Genomic DNA, 22,045 nt, shown 5'->3' on the forward strand with positions numbered 1-22,045 from the left:
CAATCTGAGCACTACTTGTTCATATCTCTTTATTACTTGTCTATTGTGGAATGTTTTCGTTCAGGCTGACCCACCAGCAGGCTATTGCAAAAGCACATAAATGAGGTGAGGAAAGCCTCCACTAGATGCATGATGGTGTCAGCGGAGAGAAGGAGGCATATCCAAGAATTATTACAAAGGTGAAATCGACAGACCGTGGCAACAGATCAGATAGGGGATAGGAGGTGGAGTCAAAAAAGATAGGTACCCCGTGAGGCAGAGGAATGGGAGGATGGTGTATAGTAAGGGTAGGGAGGAGTTGGAGAGGCCTTGGGGGAAAAATAATAAGTTTAATTATGGGCATGTTGAGCTTAAGAGAGAAGGAGCAAGATTTTTTTTGTTAAATGAGCTCCTGAAATAGATGTGTTCTGACTAAGGCAGAAGAGCGACCAATTGGTTTGATCCAACTCAGCAAAGACCTAGATCCATACATCCATTAGCTATAGCGCATTTAGAAGTTAAAATGGTAGGACAAATGCTATATAGAAGAAACTGCTTTAAGTCTGAGCCTACTCCTTCCAGGGACCAGGATAGTATAGGAGTCAGTGTGGCTCCAAGGGCTAGAGGGAAACATTGGTGGAGGCTCAAGCTAATGGCATTAGGAAACCATCCTAATTCCGTAGGTATACACCTAGAAACCCAGCAGGCAGATGTAGCCTTGCTCCTAAACCTGATATCCATTTGTGAGAGTGGGATCTGGGATAAGAATTCTTAGGACCATGAGCCATATGGGGTGGTGGGTTGGGGAGGAAGGAGACCTCATTCAGGAAAAATGTAAAGCCCTTTGAATTTTGGGGAACCTATTGGAGAGATTCTCCATCTGGAACTTTCATTACTGGAGACTCTGTATCCACTAGAAAAAATCACAGCATTTTTTCCTCTTTCTTTTAAACTGTAATTTTCAGTTTTGGGGTATATATCCTTACAAGTCAGATGAATTCTTTTGAGACAATCTTTGCCTATAAAAATGGTTAAGTACCATTATCTGTGATAGTACTAGATGGAAGTAATCCAGTATGCACATTTCAGTAAACGTAAGAAATTTTTGGATTTTGACCCCTAAAACACTAGTGACTAGTAGTTTGCCTACAGTACACTGTGGTAGCTCATAAATGTTCATGTTATTTGCTTTTACTTTCTAGCAGACCCAGATTGCTTGCCGTTATTTGTGAGATGAACCTAGACAGCTTCTCTGAGATCCTTTCGGAAATCAGGTCCATTAGATGATGTTTGCCTGCTAGCATAGAAATTCCAAGCATTAAACTCCAAAAGCTTAATCCCTTTTTCCTAAGAGCCTCACCCCTGTTCAGGGCTTACATGATATTGTATTTAGCCTCTAACTCATCATATTTGTCCTGGTACTGAGTCTGGAATTCCAGTAAGTGTCCTTGCAGTGGCAGGTGTCTCCTGGGGGAATATTCCAGAAGATTCTGGGAATAGGGACTCAAAGCAAATCTGTCTACAGTTCAAATAGGATTAACTATGGTACCAGAACCCTGGGAGAAATTCTCATGTGCCTCATGTAGAAAGACATCTTAAAAATCTCCTTTAGACTATATTAGATGGCCTCATGCAAGTGTAGAGAACTTGTGGCCTCCAGGTCACATGTGGCCCTCTAGGTCCTCAAATGCAGCCCTCTGACTGAATCCTAACTTCACAGAACAAAGTCCCTTAATAAAAGGATTTGTTCTGTAAAACTTGGACTCAGTCAAAAGGCCACACCCAAGGACCTAGAAGGTCACATATGGTCTCAAGGCTGCAGGTTCCCTATACCTGTGTGTGTGTTGACAGGATCACAATAGTTTTCACCAAGGACAGTCTGCTTTTTCACTGAAGGGGGGAGGTGAGGGATGATGAAGTCAGCTCTAGGTCCTATATCCCTTCAGGGAGAGCTCCACATGTTCTACGAACTTCTGTAGGGACTAAGTTTTCCTTTTCGAAATTCAAAGTTTTATTTTTTTCCTTTTTAAGTTAGTGATTAAGCCTAAGATGTGTGCGAGGTGGGGGTGAAGACTCAGAGATCCCATTAACAGGAAAGAAAGAGAGGAAAGTACTCTAGTACCCCCAGAATTCAGTGCCAGTACTATTGCAGCGCTTTGTCTCTGCCTGAGGGGCAGCACCAGGCCTGGATTTAGGGAGACTTGAGTTGCATTTCCCTGGATAAGTCACTTAACCCTATTTGATTCAGTTACCTCATTTGTAAAATGAGCTGGAGAAGGAAATGACAAACTACTTCAACGTCCTTGCCAAGAATACCCCAAATGGGGTCACAAAGAGTCAGACATGAGGGAAATGACAACAACAAAGCTGACTGAGCCCAGAGTAGAGGCCTCCCACAGGAAAAGTAGGTAGCAAGGACCCTACACCCTGAAGACAAAGGACCAGGCAAATTAGTCTGGTTTTTGATCTAAAGGGTAAGGGACTGACTTCCAGTCAACCCAAGATCCTCAGTCCCTGCGGTGAGAAGCCCACATGCTCAAGAAACACTGTAAGGGACCTCTGAGAAAAAGGGCTTAGTTTTCTTTTCTTTTCCTTTTTTCTCTAATGTACTTTTTTTTTTTAGTTGGGGAAGGCCCGCTTTCCAAGCAACACAACAGGAAGTAAATGATAGTTTACATGTTAACAAAACTGAGAACACAAAAGAAATAGAGGAATGCCTTTAAAAAGGTGAAATATTCAAACTAATGGAATGCCAAATAGATATCTTAGAGAATCAAACCATATTAAAGAACTGGTTGTAAAGGAACTACCAAAGGAGAAAGGGGGTAAGGGGGTGGGGGTGGGAATTGGGCCATATGGGTTCATAAGAGAATCCTAGCCACTACTATAAAAATTATTCTCAAAAGTTAAAAAAAAATACTCTACCAAACTCCCTTTATGAGACATTACAGTCCTAATTATTAAAAAGGGAAGAATTAAGCATAGAAGGAAAACAACAGACATCTTAAACTGGATGTCTTGTAGAAATCTTAAATTCAGCATGTCCAAAACTAAACTCATAATTTCTCCCCACCCCCAAACCACGTCCTCTTCCAACTTTCCTGTTACTCTCAAGAAATACCAGCATCCTCCCTATCACGTCAGCCCTGACTTCCCACTCTCTCTCACTCCCAACCCACCCAATCAGTGGTCAAGGCCTGTTGTTTCTACCTCTGTAACATTTCTTGCACATGCTGCATCTTCCCTGCTGTCACACAGCAGCCACCCTCTTTGTACTGAACTACGGTAGCAGCCTGCTGGCTGGTTTCTCTGACCACAAGACACTGCACAAATTTCTAAGTAGTCAAGCAGTATGAACAAACAGTTCTCCCAATAAGGAAATGTAAACTATTATCAATCATATGGAAAAATGTTCCAAATTATTAATAAGAGAAATGCAAATCAAATAATTCTGATGTTTCCTCTCCCAGTGACCAAGATAATAAATATCACAAAAGACACAGTCAGCACTTAGAGGGATTGTGGAAAGCCACATTAATACATCAGTGGTGGATCTGTGGATCTAGTCTAACCATTTTGGAAAGCAGTTTGGAATTACACACATAAAGTAACCAAAATGTCTATACTCTTTGATCCAGAGTCCAGTGCTAGGCATATTCCCAAAGGAGGTCACTGACCAGACAGAAGCCTTCACGTACACCACAGTACTTAGAGCAGCGCTTTTTTGTAAATGTTACTTTATTTTTTCTAGATACATGTAAAGATAGTTTTCAACATTCACTTTTTTATAAGATTTTGAATTTCATATTTTTTCTCCTTCCTATCCCCCCTCCCCAAGATGGCAAGCAATCTGATATAGGTTATATATATGAAATCATGTAAACATATTTCCACATTAGTCATGTTGTGAAAGAAGAAACAGAACAAAAGGGAAAAGCCACAAAAAAAGTGAAAATGGTATGCTTCAATCTGCATTCAGACTCCATAGTTCTTTGTCTAGATGTGGATAACATTTTCCACTGTGAATCTTTTATAACTGTCTTAGAGCACTGTATTACTGAGAAGAGCTAAGTCAATCACAGTTGATCACAGCACAATGCTACTGTGGCTGTGTACAACGTTCTCCTGGTTCTTGTCACTTCACTCAGCATCAGTTCATGTAAGTCTTTCCAGGTTTTTCTGAAATCTGCCAGTTTGTCATTTCTTGTAGCACAATAGTATTCTATTACATTTACGTGCCACAACTTGTTCAGCCAGTCCCCAATTGATGGACATTCCCTCAATTTCCAATTCTTGGCCACCCCAAAAAGAGCTAAAGCAGCACTTTTTGTGGTACCAAAACTGGAAATAAAGTAGAGGTCCACTGATTGGGAAATGGCTAAACAAAAAGTGGTACATAAATGGAATGGAATGTTACTGTGCAATAAGAAATGATGACCACAGAAAAGCACAGAAAGATTTACATGCAAAGTGAAATAAGCAGAGCCAGAGGACAATCTACACAAGGACCACAAAGATATAAATATAAAAAAAGGACGATCATGAAGCTACTGAACCTGAGTGCTGCAAAATTATAAAGAACCAGCCTGACACCAAAGAAGAACTAGATGTCATCCCTTTCTGAAATGTAGAGTGGGAGTCACAGAATGTCTGATTTTATAATGTGGATACAGGAGGAAATATAGGTGATGTAAAAACAAAAGACATTTTTTAGTAATTGGTTATATTACCTTGGTCAAAACCATTCTGCCTGTAATAGGCTAGAGCCAGCTCTTCAACTGAACACATGACTGTGGCTGGAGGAAATTCATCTCCTTCCTTATCAGTTTCCTCCATAAGAAATACAGACTTTCCCATTCCACTCTGGGGACACATTTTCCCTTTTATGGTCACCTAAACAATATCAAAACAGATATCAAAACAAATCAGCCTACCTCAACACAACTGTTTTCATGCAATAACAAATGTTTTCTTAATTCGTAGTTGGCCATGGTCAGACTAGATACATTTTCAATAGATAATCTAAGTACATAACTGATAATCTTGCAACCATAAGAGATGTAGAATTTATGGTGTTGTTCCCTCAGCTCCCACCCACCCCAGTTACAACATGTGACTGCTGGAATTAACTGCTCTGGAATCAATTCAGGATAAAAACTTGCAAAATGCCACGGGAAGCTTCTTTCCTCAGATGGCACAAAGAAAACCACAAGGATAAGAAGAACTTTTATTTACTTGAAAGGAAGAAAGAAAAATACTGGACTTTGTATGTTTAGAGTAAATCACATGATTCTGTGAGCAACTGCTTGTAAAGATAGGAACATGGAAAACGAACAGAATTTGTTAAAAATGTGAAAAGAAAATTTCAATACTGAAAGATACAAAAAAAATAGACTGATCTTAATTTATTGGCTGTATAAAAAAGAAAGTACAGTCAGTTAATCTTGACTATGAGGGAAACAAAAGAAATTTACTCACATGGCTAACATCTTTAATAGCTATAACTGGCATTTTATGAAAGAGGTGGCTGAATTTTTTACAGCTCGGAGAATCTTTTAGTCGCACTGCTCGTTGGTAAAGAGAAAAACGATGTCCTGTTCTTACATGTGGATCCAATAACCCTTCTGTGATACAGTGAACAGCCTAGGGCACAACACAATCACACCTGAGAATCTTAAACGTGGTAGACTTTTGTTTAGCTTAATGGGGTGCTGCAGATTATTCAGCTCAGCAAATTAGCAAAATAAACATTTTAAAAATTAGGGCTGCCATAATGAACTTTGCAGTATGAAGTTCTGAAACTCCTCTGATATTCCTCATAGTAAATGTATGAGAAAGCACAACTTATTAACTACAGGCTGCTAGGCTCTGTTACCAGTTACAGAGTGTAATAAATACTGGCTACTAAATCTTTGCAAAGAACTTCTAAATCACGGAAATCACAGTGTCAAAAAAGCTCTTAATCACAGGTCTGTTCTAATTCCCTCATTTTATAGATGAGGAAAGTGAGGCCCAGAGGTAAGTAACTTGCCCAGGGTAAATAGGTAGTAAGAAAGCCAGGACTAGAAACTGGGTTTTAGCCTAGGTTTTCTTTGAATTGTTCTGCCCACTTTTTAATCTGAAGGGAAAAAAAAATAGCCCAACACTGAAGAATAAGAATATTCAAGGACTATCAACTAAGTCCTATGAGGAAAAGCTTAAGGAATTTCTGAAAGTATACAAAATAATTTTCAGATAAGCAACCCTGGGAATTATCTGATATAAATCTAGATATAAATTCTAAGCTTACAAGTAAATGACAGGAAGGCAACAAAATCACAAGACTTTCTGGAGCATCTTTACTGTTTCACCCTAGTTACAAAAGCATGGAAATAATCAAAGAGATAAAAAACAAAACACCATAGCTATATACTTTTAAAGAGGAAAATTACTTTTATTCACTTGAAATACTTTAAGCAGTTTTTTGGATTTGCAGCATAAAAGAAATATGCACTATTTCTACATTCCACCCTGAAGTCATCAAAATTTGCTTACTGTGCCAGTTGAAAAAACAAAAGCCCAAAGAGAATCAGACTGACCCATTCAATACAAATGCAAGACTGGAATGACGATGGGGGTGAAGCCAACAACTGGACACACAAAGAGCTACTGTTCCAACTCAGCTGTGCTTAATAGTCTTTTGATTCCTCACTCTGCCCTCTGATAATGTCAGCCAACAAAACCACTTTCTACTCCACTAATCGCAGTATTGGGTAGGAAGGGTAAACCAATTCAGTGGTATGAGGGTAATCGTTCAATAAATTATATAATCGTGTAACAAAGTACCGTATAGGGTTTCAAAACTTTGTCTTAATCATGGAATAACATAGTAAGAAAATGGGCAGATCATGTAATATATTTTGTCATTATCTACTTGGAGCAGCACATAGAACCGACCCTGGAATAGGGAAAACCTGTGTTCAAAGCCAATCTTGGAAACTACCTAGTGGTATGACCCTGGGCAAGTCACTTAGCTTGTCTACCTCAGTTTCCTCAACTGTAAAATGGGGATCATAATTGCACCTACCTCACAGGGCTATTGTGAGGATCAAATAAGATCATTTTAAAGCCCTCAGCCTGGTGTCTGACACATAGTAAACATTTAATAAATACTTGTTCCCTTCCCCTGTGCCCCTTCTCCCTAGGATCTCTCCTGGGCACCCCACCCATCCTAAACACAATGCCTTCCCCACTCCTGACCCTCTAAACCCACTCTGACTCAAGTTTCCTGTTTCTGTTCATGTCCAGAGCATTCTTCCAATCATTCAGGGGCAGAGCCTGCTTATCATCTCTGGCTCTTCCCTAAGGCTTATTGATTATGCCTCCAAAGTATCTTTCTCATCTATCCCACTTCCACCACTTTAGTTCAGGCTTTCATCAACAATAACCTCAGTACAATGAGCCTTCTAATTGATTTTCCTACCTCGTCTCTTCCTCATACCACTGGGAGATTAAGCTTCCCCAAATATAATTCTGATCATCTAATTATTCAAAAATATTTTCAGGAAAAAAAAAACCTTCAAATCAGTTCTCTTTCAATAAGAATTTATGTTCCTCTGAACCCATAGAGCCTCACTCCTAATTTTATGAGGATGCTGTATATAGTTCTGAGAGTTACCACATTCCCCTCTGTTGCTGAAGTTGTAGGCAGCTGGGTGGCACAGTGGATAAAGAGCCAGGCCTGGAGTCGGAAGGATCTGAGTTCAAGTCCAGCCTCAGACAATGATTAGCTGTGTGACCCCCTGGACAAAGTAACTTAACCTTGTTTGCCTCAGGTTCCTCATTTGTAAAAATAAGCTGGAGAAGGAAATGGCAAACCACTCTAGTATCTTTGCCAAGAAGAATTATTATTCTACATTTATGTGTGTGGGTGTGTGTGTGTATTCTGCCTTATTTTTTCCATTAGGTTGTAAGCTTCTTAAAGGCAGAGAAGGTCTTATGTCTATTTCTCCCACAATGTTTTTTTGCATAATAAAGTTAATGATCAATAAATAATGACTGAGTTTAATCTATTATTTTGACACTTCAATGAAATTATTCAGGTAGTTACACATGTTACTAAGTAATATTAATGGTTTATTTCTTAACACATTTACCCTCACAGAACAAACTTATTCCACAGTTAAGATGATTAGAATATCTACAACTTTCATGAGAATATCCTATATTCAATTCAATAAGATAAGTATTTCTTAGGTATCTATTACGTGCCAGGCACTGAGGATACAATGAAAAATATGAAAACAGTTTCTGCTCTCAAGGGGTATAGACTCTATTGGAGGGTATATGACATATTCTGCTTACAGGACACTATAATTTAAAATTAGTTTTGATCAACAATAGATAATAAATATCAGACATCTATCTGAAAATTTTCTTTAGAATTCTTATGAAATTTTCTTTGGGGGGGAGAGAGGGCAAGGAGAGACAAACAAGAGATGACCCAACAAAGAAATAAGTGTTTCAATTATTATATTTTTCCAAGTCATATTCAAGTACTTAAAAGATTTATATGGTCTTTGAAAATTGTAGCACAATAGTTGATCACATATTTTTAAAAAATTTAAGTGTTACTTAATAATGATACCTGTTCAATACGTTTCAAATGTTGATGTAAATTAAGTGCCAGTCTGTCCCACCATCGACCTCTGCTATCAAGACAATATATTTTTTGTGACAAAAGATTTTCAAGTTCCTCTACTGCTTCCTACAGCAACAAGAAGCTTTCATTTAGACAAATGAAAATTAATTCAAGATGAATTAAATTTATACACCAGTTAACATCGCCAATTAGAGTTACAAATCACATTTCCACCCAAAGATGAAGCTGATAACACACCATTCATTTCACGTGCACTTTGAATTATCCTTCATGCAGTAAGAATGATTTGGATAAGCACATCTTTCATCAAGTTTTTCTTTAATCAAGTACTGAGAAGGTCAGTCAGGTTTCAGGAATGTGGCTTGTGTGCATTAACTTTTCACAATTTTTCTCCAGACCATGCAAACTCGTCTTGTGAAAACAATGCTTCAAACTACCAAACAACGGTCAACTGAACAGAACGACCCAGGTGGGACTTTACTGTAGTCATTCTTTAATAACATATGAAATCATCTTTTCGCAATGAACTTTTATAATAGAGAAATGCCAAAAGCAGAAGTGAACCTTAACAGCTCTCACAAATTATTCCTGGTATAAGCATAAAGTCAATTTCTGGTTGTTTTTTTTTAACTTCCAGTTATTTACTTTCCAAATAATCCATGACACCTGGTGAAAAATGGACAAAGGTGAGAATCTATTCTCATATCAAGCTTGTATCTTTACCTTTACTTTTTAATCTCTCTTTTCTCATGTATTCAGCAGAAGAGGGTGAGAGAAAGGATTATTTCTCTCACATTAATAACCTATTATTAGGATTCATTTTTTTATCTCCTCATTCAGAAATAAAACCCTGTAAGTTATTCAGCCAGTTTCTGAAGAACACTGACGAAACATGACATTGCCCAAATTCTTGTAAGCTTTTCAGCCTTGAGTGGGACCCCACCTAGAAAACTTTACAAAAACCTGACCTACAAAACTTATGAAAAAACCTTATAGAATCCATTCTAGGCAAGATCTTGCCTTTAAGAAATAAGCCCTTGTCCTTGGGACCTTCCATTAGAATTTAGGGTAACCCAGCTTATGAAAGGCAAAGCCAACCAGCAAGGTCTGGATTCTTTTGTCTAGATTGCTGGAGGTGGCCGAGTCTCATGATTAGGTCATATTCTCTGCAGGAGGAACTGAAGACTTCTTGCCCACTTTCTCATTAATACAGCCACCCCCACACTGAAGCAAAGAGAAAGACAAATGACCATCATTTTATTAATTATCTGCTAGCTATAATTAATAAAATTGATTATTAATTACCCAGAAACTACATCTCTCAGACTTTTTTATCACAAGGGGAAACATAGTAAGGGTTCCAATAATGTTTAATAATGTTAAGAAATCTTTTCCTCTCTTCCCTCCTCCACAAAAAAACAAAACAGTGAATTACCCATATTGATTATTTTAACTATGTTACGACTGGCTACAAAAATGTATGAAAAAATTCAGAGCTAGTCTACCTTGACAGCAAAATAAGATTAAATCATGCAAAGATCTGATTTTTTTCATAATCTTAGCATTTAAATACCTAAAAGAGCAGAAAAGTACCTAAGACATACCTCATACATGTGTAGTCTTTGTAGTATTTCAACTGCTCTAGAGAAAATCCTTGTATAAACCCATCCAACAGTAAAACACCGCAGGAAAAGAGGTAAATCCTCATGGTATCTAAAATAAAGTTGTTTTACCAAGAATTTAATGTTAATTACAGGTTTGATAATGCATGCACAGATATGGGGTATCAGAGTGAATATTACTTACATGGATATAGATTATAATCTCCCATGCTTAATTAAAAGCACCTAAGTAGCACAGTGGCTAAAGTGCTGGGCCTAATGTAAGGTCTCCCAGACTTCAAATCTAGACTCAGATAACTAGCTGTGTGACCCTGTGCAAGTCATTTGATCTCTGTTTACCTTAGTTTCTTCAACTATAATATCACCTACTTTGCAGGGTTGTTTTGAGGATCAAATGAGATTATAAATGTAAAGTGATTTAGTACTGTGCTTGGTATATGGAAGGTGCTATATTAATGCTCATTTCCCTCTTAATTAGTTGATTATTACTAAAAAAAAAGTTGCCATTTGCTGGCCTACTTTTTAGTGATAATATTTTAAAAACTGGTTTAGCTTGGGGGTGGGATCCTCGGATAACAGTTTGTTATCAGGTCCACACTCAAAGCAGGATCAGCTAGAACCTGTGCTCCATGCATCCAAGGTCACTTTTGGGCCATCATTAGGCATCAGAATAAGATTTGAGTGTAAAACAGTGATAATAAGGCAATATGGGGTTTTCAGATAAAAAAAATTAAAATTTAAAAATAAGCTGAATGTTTTTAAAAACCACACATTATCCACTTCAGCCATTTTTGCTCGATATGCTTTTCCACATCCTAAACATAACTACAAATGAAATTCTCTCTATCCAGGTTTTTAATATATATCCTCGCATCCTTGAGAGGCAGCCCTGCATTATGAATAAAAATCTGACCTTGGAATCAGCCAGAGAAAGGCTCAAGTATCATCTCTGACATATACATAGTGGCTGTGAGATCCTGAGCAAGTCAGTTCTCTCAGGGTCTCAGGCAACTCTCCTATGACTCTAAGCAGCAAAACAGCTGCTGACCTGCATTAGTGAAGGGAGTTAGCTCCCTTATAGCATTAAACAAAAGAACTAGTATTCCTGGGTAATGCTACTGGCCCCTTACCATCTATTTCACCCACAAGCTGGAATCTAATAACAAGGGTTACTTTCCTAAAGAATTAACCCTTCAGAGAGGATGAGTAGTTCTTTCAAGTAAAAACTATTTCCTTGTGGGAATTATGCTCTAAACATTCTAAAAGTAAAAGGATTTCACTGATGAATATTTTACAAATGCTGAATGGGAAAAAAAATGAACAGGATAGAATTTCTTGATAATACTTAAGTAGTGAAGATGCTCAGTAACTGTCACATATATTACATGAGGCATCTTGTGCTGACCACGTGGGACTTCTAAAGCTCCTGCTCACTCCAGTCTCATCTGCACAATTGTACCCACTCGGATTTCCATCTGATGAATAAACCTTCTATGTTCCCCACAACCTCTGCACCATCTCGTTGTTTCTTCTGCATCTCAAACTCAGCTGACTGGTTTGCAGCCAATTAAATGACAACGAGTGAAAAGCTGGTGATTGGGGCTCAGAGAAGTGCCCTTTCTGAAGTAAAAGTCCACTCTGAGCTTTTAGACTGCTTCTATTTCACACAACAGTATCGAAGTAACCAAGTAATGTAATGCTTCCAGCTGTATTGTAGGCTTTACCACAAAAATAGTCAGCATGGTCTTTACGCTCCTCTAACCCCCCAAGAGTTGTACACAAACTGAGCGTGCTCACTGGGACGTGCTTTGGAAGACATAGCTGTATGCTATTACCTTAAAGAAGGATGGTTTTTCAGCCTGTGCCACTCCTCCTTTGCACATTTGCAGAGCTCATGAGCTTCCTTCCAGTTTCCATTAACCATAGCAGTAGAAATATCATTCAACATATGAGTAGCTGAAGCATATCTGATGTTTTAAAAAATCATAATGAAAAGGCAAGTGAAAATAGCATCTGTATAAAAATGAGTGAATTTTACCCATTTCTTACACTTAATTTCTCTCCAACATCAATTTTTCAAAGTTAGAAAAGACACAGTAGTCCAATCTAGTCAACATTACTTAGAGGCAAAATGCCTACTTGTGTAGGAATAATTTACTAATACTCTAGTAACCCAGAAGAGCTAATACATTTTGTTCCATGAAATAATTTACTGACAAAAGTCTGTTCATCATCTGTCTCTGAGAATAAATTTTTAACTTTTTCTTATGACTGTGGTGCATATTTGACAAACTACTCATTCAAACATAGATGTCCTTCCCAAGTTCTGAAAACTACTGGGGTCTTTCAAAAAAAAATGCCAGTAACACTAAATTTGAAGGGCTGACAATATGTCAGATAAACAGTTGCCTCTATTTCATATAAATAGACTGTGTTTATAAACAAAAACAATGAACCTATTACTTGTGAGCCATAAAGGCTCTGAAAACATTGCTGATGACTTGGCAAGGCAAAAGACAGAGGCAGCATTAGTCTATTCCGGAGCAAAGGGAGGCTCTTCATTTAAAGACAATCTAAACCAACTGAAGACGGAAGATCTGTCTGTTTTTTCACCAAACCAGAGCAGGGTCCCTCTGACCATTCCACAACATGTCACCCAGGGATGTTCTGAAATCAATATACCTCAAAGGAAGAGCATTATCTCTCATCAGCCCTTAGAACATCCAAAAAAATCAGCTCTAATATTACCATTGAGCCTTCAAATTTGCCAGTCATATTTAAAATATTTTCCTTTGGGTTCACTTTTCAAAAAATAAAGTCTGATAATCAAGGTATCAAAACCGTAGCATTGTCAAAGTAAGAAACAAGAAACAACACAGGTAACAATGTCCTTTAGTACTTTCTGTGTCCTTTGCTCATCAACAATTTCACAGCAAAACTTCCTGAGAAAGTGAACAAAAAGACAAATAATTTCAAACAGGTCTGAGGAAGCCCAGATAGGTTTCTGGACAATCAAAGAGAAAGATCATTCATCACTGCACTAAAATTTAAGTTCCCTGAAGGCAGGGATTTTTTTTACTTCTGTCTTAGGATCCCCAGCACCTGACCCTTATAAGGTATTTAATCCAAGTTGAAATGAATCAAACGTTTCATTGTTAAAGATAACAGATTTAGCCTCTGGTTTCAATCAACACTATCATTTATTCACTCTTTAACTATGTTTTTTCTTAGTAACATGGTAATCATCATAATCAGTTAGTTACTTTTCAAAGGGCAACAGAAATGAGTTAGGGAGGTAGAAGTCTGTTAAAATTCCGTTTTTAATGGGGTCAAAGACTGAATACATCATGTAACATTATTTAGGAAAACGTGTATTTCCTTAATACTATTATTAAAGATAAACTGATCTTCAGCCTTGCTAGTGAAAATAATGTATCTCATTTTAAAAATATTATTTAAAGTAAGATAAAATAATAAATTAAAGAAAGTGAAGTAGGATAATAAATCAGGAAAACTAACTGCCCAAAGCAAATGGCTTTGGCACACTAATTCTAACTACTGTTTTTATATAGTTCATGTACTTACAAAATTCATTATTTCCACATATGAAACAAAAAACTCAAAAGTTTGTTTTTATTCTGAATAATACTGGCAACCAAGAACATATTCGCTATTAAAGTTTTCCTGGCATAATCCTACCTGATGAGATCTTCTTTATCTTGGAAGACTGGTGTTTTCCTATTTATTGTGTAACTGGGAAAAGACATTCGACCTAGGTTGACCATTAGTACTGTGAAAAGTTGGCCTTGCCCACCACAAGCAGCATCTTCTTCTTCCACTGAATCAGTCAGCGAAAATAGCAGCAAAATACGGGAAAACATAGCTCGAGGACCTTTATGGATCCTTACAGACTGTCCTACCAAATCCTTTGCCCTAGAAAGAAAATTTATGATGTATATTTATTATTGTAATTTAAAATATATTAGATATAAGAAATTAAATGCAAATTACTCAAAAACTTTTATCACAACATAACCAAAAAAAAAACCTAAAGAGTGCATATTCATTCTGTAAAAAATCTGGATATTAAAATATCAAGAGTTGTTAATCATTACAAAAAAATTACATGTGAACATCAGCAATTCCCAACTCCTGATCCCAATCCCTTTTTCAAACAAATGAAAGATTTTTATGTGAATTATTATTATTATCACTTCTTGGTAGAGAGGAATATCATTTTGCATGTTTGGAAGTGGAACAGCAGTCAAATGAAAGCCAAGCTGTGCAGTACAATCAGTTTCCATCTCTGGGGGTTAGCTGTATCCCACATTTATTTATAGGGATTACTTGAGTCAAGCAGTACAGGACTTTCTGTGAGGACAAAACACTGGAAACAAAGCAGGGGCCCATCGAATAGGATGTAGCTGAGCAAATTATGGACTATGAATGGAACGGAATGCTATTATGCTCATAGAAATGACAAATACAATGCATTTAGAAAAATATAGATAGGCTTACATGACCTGGGACACAGCAATAAAAGAAGAACCAGGGGAGAAGAACAGACCTGACCAAGATAACATAAACAAAAATAACACAAAAGGTCACTGAACCCAGATTGATTAAACAGTCCTGGAGGACAAAAGATAAAACACGTCCTTTCTCTCAGTAGAGAGGTGATGGACTCTGTATGTGGAATATTGCAAATATTGTCACATGGCATTGCTGAGTTGGCCGGTTTTCCTTAGTGCCAAGGGACGGTTTATGGAGAAGTGAGTGTGTATTAAGAAATGACTATGGTGTAAAAAAATGAATAACAAACTTTTTCTTTCTTTCTTTAAAAAGATGACATAGCATAGTGTAAAGAGAAGCAGGCTGGAAACCTTAAGAGCCAGAAGACCTGGTTTCACACTGTAGCTCTTCTATTTATTAACTGGGTGATTATAGACAAGTTGTCTAGGCACAGTTTTCTCTCAGCAAAGTGAACATAATACTATTTATTTTACTTTATTCTTAGGGTTGTTATCAGGAAAGTACTTTGTAAAACATAAACTGCTAAGGAAGTATGTGAGAATGAGAACAGATAAATGAGACGCTTTTTAAGCATCCTCATATGCAAAATGTAATCCAACAAGAGTCTTAAAGGCATTTTAAATGCCTCCTGCTAATAGCTCTTATTTTAAAAGGGAAACATATGTATATGTACATATATATACATATATACACAGACATACAGATACACACATATATGTGTATATGTGTGTGTGTGTGTGTGTGTGTGTGTGTGTGTGTGTGTGTATACAGACAAGTATACATACATATATAAAGTACACATGTTAATTTCTGGTCTACGTAACATTTCTAAGAAGGTTAAAAATCTTATATGATAGTGACTTGAGGTAAAACCAAAATAGTCTTGTCAAAAAAAGAAACCTTTTCTAAGATTAGTGACCAAGTGTGCTGATTTAATTTCCTTTATAATCTAATCTTGTGTAGTGAAAAGCATAATGAACTTGGGGTCAGAAGATCCAGGTTCTAAATCTGGCTTTAACAGCTTATTAGCTATGTGAGCCTGGGTAACATTTAGCCTGTTTGGGCCTCAGCTCTCTAATTTGCAAAAAGAACTACTCCACCTACTTCACAGGGCTGGTTATAAAGATCAAATGACATCTTATATGGAAGTGAAAACATTCTGAAAATTGCAATGTGTCATGCAAATGTAGGATATCAAAATTTGTACTTACTGGTAAGGTTTTTGGGAATGTGGAATAAAGCAATGTAAAATATATTAAGAATATGCTGTATGTATAAAAGAGACCTAGGAACTTTTTGTTGTTGTGAGTCATTTTAGGTATGTCCAGTTCTTTGTGACCCCATCTGAGGTTTCCTTTACAAATATACTAGAGTGGTTTACCATTTCCTTCTATAGCTCATTTTACAGATGAGGAAACTGAGGCAAACAGAGTTAAGTGACTTGCCCAGAGTCACAGCGCTAGTAAATGTCTGAGGTCAGATTTAAACTCAGGTCCTCCTGACTCCAGGATGGATGCTCTATCCACTGCACCATCCACCTGCTCCTACTTCCTCTGTTTTTGAAAACAGAAGATTTTGAAAAACTTACAGTGTTAAAAGCAGGCCTGTGTTACCTGTATACTCAAGCTAGGAATGGTCATATTTGTAATCTTAAGAAAAAGAAATTAGTTTTGTTTTGTTTTCATTCCAGTCACTTAAAATAAGCACCTGACCTCCAATGAGGAGGAAATTAAAACAATAATTAGAAATTACTTTGCCCAACTGTATACCCATAAATTTGACAGTCTAAGTGAGATGAATGAATATTTTAAAAAACATAAATTGCCCAAATTAACAGAAGAGGAAGTTGAATACTTAAAATAACCCCATCTCAGAAAAAGAAATTGAACAAGCCATCAATGAACTCCCTAGGAAAGAATCTCCAGGGTCAAATGGATTTACAAGTGAATTCTATCAAACGTTTAAAGAACAATTAATTCCAATATTATATAGACTATTTGGGAAAACTGGTGAAGGAGTCCTACCAAATTCTTTTTATGATACAAATATGGTTTTGACACCTAAACCAGGAAGAGCCAAAACAGAGTAAGAAAATTATAGACCAATTTCTCTAATGAATATAGATGCAAATATTTTAAATAAGAATATTGGCAAAAAGAATCCAGCAACTTATCATGAGAATAATACAGTATGATCAGGTAGGATTTATACCAGTAATGCAGGGCTGGTTCAGTACTAGGAAAACTATTAGCATTATTGATCATATCAACAACAAAACTAACAGAAACCACATGATTATCTCAACAGATGCAAAAAAGCTTTTGACAAATACAACGCCCATTCCTACTGAAAACACTGGAGAGTATATGAATAAATGGAGCCTTCCATAAAATAATAAGCAGTATCTACCTAAAACCATCAACAAGCATTATAAGTAATGGGGATAAGCTAGATGCATTTCCAATTAAAATCAGGGGTGAAACAAGGATGTCCATTATCACCACTGTTATTCAATATGGTACTAGAAATGTTAGCTGTAACAATAAGAGAAGTAAAAGAAATTGAAGGAATTAGAACAGGCAAAAAAGAAACTAAGTTATCGTTCTTTGCAGATGGTATGAGGATATCCTTAGAGAATCTCGGAGAATCAAGCAAAAAACTATTTGAAATAATAGACAACTTTGGCAAAGTTGTAGGTTACAAAATAAACCCACATAAATCATCTGCTTTCCAAAATTACTAACAAAGCCCAACAGCAAGAGACAGAAAGAGAAATCCCATTTAAAGCTATGGTAGACACTATAAAATTTCTGCGAGTCTACCTGCCAAAACAAACGCAGGCATTATATAAACACAATTACAAAACACTTTTCGCACAAATAAAGTCGTATCTAAGTAAGTGGAAAAATATCAGTTACTCATGGGTAGGCCAAGTTAATATAGTAAAAATGACAATTCTACCTAAATTAATTTATTTATTCAGTGCCATACCAAAGTACCAGATAATTATTTTCTAGAGCTAGAAAAAATAATATCAAAATTCATCTGGAAGAACAAAAGGTCCAGAATATCAAGGGAATTAATGAAAAGAAATGCTAGGGAAGGTGGCCATGCTCTACCAGACCTCAGACTGTACTATAAAGCAACAATCATCAAAACCTCTTGGTACTGGCTAAGAAATAGAGGGGTAGAGCAGTGGAATAGGTTAGGTACTCAATACACAGCAATCAATGAATATAGTAATCTACTGTCTGATAAACCCAAGGACCCCAGCTTCTGGGATAAGAACTCACTGTTTTACAAAAACTGCTGGGAAAACTGGGTAATAGTGTGGCAGAAACTGGGCATAGACCAATGCCTGACACCATACCCAAGAATAAAGTCCAAATGGATACATGATCTGGGCATAAAAATTGATACTATAAGCAAATTAGGGGAGCAAGGAATAATGTATTGTCAGATTTATGGAGAATGAAGAAATTTTTAACCAAACAAGAGATACAGAGCATTATGAAATGCAAAATGGATAATTCTGATTACATTAAATTGAAAAGTTTTTGCACAAACAAACCCAAAACAAACCAAGATTATGAGGGAAGCAGAAAACTGGGAAAGAATTTTTGCAACTAGTTATCTGTGATAAAGGCCTCATTTCTAAAGTATGTAGAGAACTGAGTCAAATGTACAAGAACACAAGTCATTTTCCAATTGATAAATGGTCAAAGGATATGAACAGGCAGTTTTCAGAGGAAGCTATCTATAATCATATGAAAAAATGCTCTAAATCACTACTGATTAGAGAGATGCAAATCAAAACAACTCTGAGGTACCACATCATACCTATCAGATTGGCTAGCATGACAAAACAGGAAGATGATAAATGTTGGAGAAGATGTAGAAAAGTTGGAATACGAATTCATTTTTGGTGGAGCTGTGAGCTGATTCAACCATTCTGGAGAGCAATTTGGAACTATGCCCAAAGGGCCACAAAAATGTGTGGCCCCTTGGCCCAGCAACATCACTCCCAGGACTGTATCCCCAATAGATAGGCTGATTCTTGCCCAAACTGAAGACTGAACGCTGTTTGGCCATCTTGAGAAGCATGTCTACCAACTGCTGTTTCTGTCCATTGGGATTTGTCAAATGAAATGTCTTTGCTAAGGTTTTTACCTCAGGAGCAGAAAGCAGCTCAAGTACTTCGGAGAGTTCTTGTAATTCAGATTCTAAAGAAGCAAAAAGTATAAGCATTTAAAGTGGAATGAGTATTTTAACTTCTATAAACATAACCTTTCAACAATAAGCTCGTGGATAACTCTTTCCCAAAAGCACCTACAGTTTCCAGCTCTTCTGTCAATGGGACATAATTTTTAAAAAGGAAAAAAGAATGGTTCTTATCCTCTAATGATACAGCAATAGTTAAAAGGGCCAGGAGGGACACCTACCCTTCCCAAGAACCAGTGCAATTTTCTTCACCAAGAGCTAGGCAATTCTAACAATTATATGAGTAAATAAACTTTAACTTCTATGCAGTGACAGGATATCAGATGGGGCTCCACCTATTAAGTCTCTCTTCCCTGGGTTTGCACGATGCCTGAAATTCCACCATTAGAGTTTCATTCCTTTGACCCTCAACAATTTGGTCTCCAAGAACTGTATATACTTCTATGAAGGTGCATGTGCACCCGTGCATGTGCGCACGCACGCACACACACACACACACACACACACACACACACACACACACACTTTTTTTTTCTCCAAAATAAAATTCCCAAACTTAGAGAAAGCTCTGAAGATGTAGTTAGGTGAAGGGTCTTGGGAGTGTATGATACCTATCTTTAAGCATCTGAAGGGTTATCACATTTTAAAAGAATTAGATTTATTCTGCTGTCTCTAAAAGGAAAAGCTAGGGAGAAATGGGTGTAAATTTTAGAACAGAATAATGAAGTCTGACGTTAAGAAACTTTCTTTCCAAGAAAGGAATGGGCAGCCTCAGAAGGGCTTTAGAAGGCTGGATGACAACTTGGAAGGGAAGGAGGAAGGGAAGGAAGGAAGGAAGGAAGGAAGGAAGGAAGGAAGGAAGGAAGGAAGGAAGGAAGGAAGGAAGGAAGGAAGGAAGGAAGGAAGGAAGGAGGGAGGGAGGGAGGGAGGGAGGGAGGGAAGGAAAGAAGGAGGGAGGGATGGAGGGAAGAAAGGAAGGAAGGAAGGAAGGGAGGAAGGGAGGAAGGAAGGAAGGAAGGAAGGGAGGAAGGGAGGAAGGAAGGAATGAAGGAAGGAAGGAAGGAAGGAAGGAAGGAAGGAAGGAAGGAAGGAAGGAAGGAGGGAAGGGGAGGGGGGAGGGAGGAAGGAAGGGGAGGGAGGGAGGAAGGAAAAGAACAAAGGAAGGAAGGAAGAAAGGGGAGGGAGGGAGGAAGGGAAGGAAGGAAGGAAGGAAGGAAGGAAGGAAGGAAGGAAGGAAGGAAGGAAGGAAGGAAGGAAGGGAGGGAGGGAGGGAGGGAGGGAGGGGAAGGAAGAAAGAAAGAAGGAAGGAAGGAGGGAAGAAAGGAAGGAAGGAAGGGAGGGAGGAAACAAGGTCATTAAGTGCCAACTATGTGCCACAGACTGTGCTAAGCACTTTACAAGTATTATCTCATTTGACTGTTCAGGCACAAGTTGGACTTGGTGGCCTATGAGGTCCCTTGAAGGTATGAGATGGTTAAATTCTGATCGTTCACAAAAATATGAATGCTTGAAGAGGTAAGTGCTGGAGACCAAACCAAGTCAGATTCTGTGATTCTATGATGTTCTATTTTTGTCTACTTTCTAGTTTTTTTTGTTTGTTTAATTGTTAAGAGTTTCTCATTGAAAGGCAAAGGAAATAATTATGGATCTATACAAAAGTCATTTATTAACCACTAGTTATGAGAACTATACTAAACAATGTTACAAAATAAAAATGATCCTTTTATTAATTAAAAATAATTCATCAAAATGATCATGTAGCTCATAATCTTAAGCCTTAAAACTTTAGAAGCCATTTCTTGCTTGCGAGTATTTCATCTACTGATACAGACATCAATTACAATCAGTCTTAATGAACTGTAGTGCCATCACCCACCCTCACTTCTACTCCCCCCACACACAAAAAAAAGAAGCAGAATGGTCAAGACTCTAGAGAAAAACCTTCCCACAAATACATAATGCTCCTCCTCAGACAACAGATATATGGTCTGTACCCAAGGCCTTTGAAACTTCCTAAGTCCTCCCAGTATCTACGTTCCACTGGCATAAAGTTTAAAAAATAATCAACAAACATTAATTAAAGGCTTACTATGTGCCAGGTAACTGTGCTACAGACTGAGATAAAAACACAAAAAGCTGTTCCTGCCTAAAGGAAACTTACATACTAATGGAGAAGAGAACATGTAAATAAAGGAGGCCTTTGAATTGAGTCCTGGAAAATGCTGAGGCGAAGAGATAAAAGGTTCTAGGCATGGTGATAGCCAGGGCAAAGGCACAAAGGTAGAAGACGGTGTCATGTGCAAGAACAAAAAGCATGAGGGCACTGCTAAACCACAGAATTTATGGCAGGGAATAACACAAAAAAAGACTGAAAAAGTAGGAAAGAATAGCCTAAAATGTCAAGTACAGAAATTAACATTTGAATCATAGGTAATAAGGAGACACGAGAGTTTACTGAGCAGAGGGTGCTAACATGGTCAGTCTTATACTTAGCAAAGTCACTTTGGGGACTTTGGACTATGGATTACAACAGGGCATCCTGAAGCAAGGAAACCAATTACAATCATGCCTTCCCTGTTGAGACTTTCCCCATCACAGTGTCAATTTATCAAGGGTCAGCAAAGAAATTATATGGGAATTTTGGGTGAGTTTTGTGAAGCTGTAGCTGACATGCAAAGGCCAGCAGCTGACACAGAAAAAGTTTAGAAACTTAGAAATGTATAAAATATATGTATAATACTATATAATATCAACATATTTTATTTTTAATACCATAATAATTCAGGCTTCTTCTCTTGTACAAAGGGAAGACCAAAAATTTTTTTATGCAGATTCTCTACAACATGGTGAGTACTGTTCCCCTAACCCCAAGAAGTGGAATGGATAACTGGAGAGTATTGTAACGGTCCATTCAAGAGATAACGAGGACTTAAGCTAAGGTGGTGGTCATAGGGGTTGAGAATTGATATATGAGAGATGTTAGTGATAAGACTTGGCAATGGGGTGGATATATGGGATGAGTGAGGAAGTGGAGGAAAATGAAGCTGTG

General features: G+C 37.5%; 1 protein-coding gene across 1 annotated transcript in view; it reads right to left on the reverse strand.

Moving 5' to 3' along the window:
• FAN1 (FANCD2 and FANCI associated nuclease 1) overlaps positions 1-22,045 on the reverse strand; it is a 39,508-nt gene that overhangs the window by 8,930 nt on the left and 8,533 nt on the right. The window contains exons 4-10 of the mRNA XM_072616672.1: positions 18,823-18,998; positions 13,942-14,195; positions 12,078-12,209; positions 10,225-10,333; positions 8,606-8,725; positions 5,458-5,622; positions 4,710-4,872 (exon numbers count right to left, since the gene is read on the reverse strand). Coding sequence (XP_072472773.1) covers positions 4,710-4,872; positions 5,458-5,622; positions 8,606-8,725; positions 10,225-10,333; positions 12,078-12,209; positions 13,942-14,195; positions 18,823-18,998 — 1,119 coding nt within the window. The remainder of the gene's footprint in view (positions 1-4,709; positions 4,873-5,457; positions 5,623-8,605; positions 8,726-10,224; positions 10,334-12,077; positions 12,210-13,941; positions 14,196-18,822; positions 18,999-22,045) is intronic.

This window comes from Notamacropus eugenii, chromosome 1, assembly GCF_028372415.1.
Source record: "Notamacropus eugenii isolate mMacEug1 chromosome 1, mMacEug1.pri_v2, whole genome shotgun sequence".
In the NCBI taxonomy this organism is placed as follows: Eukaryota; Metazoa; Chordata; class Mammalia; order Diprotodontia; family Macropodidae; genus Notamacropus; species Notamacropus eugenii.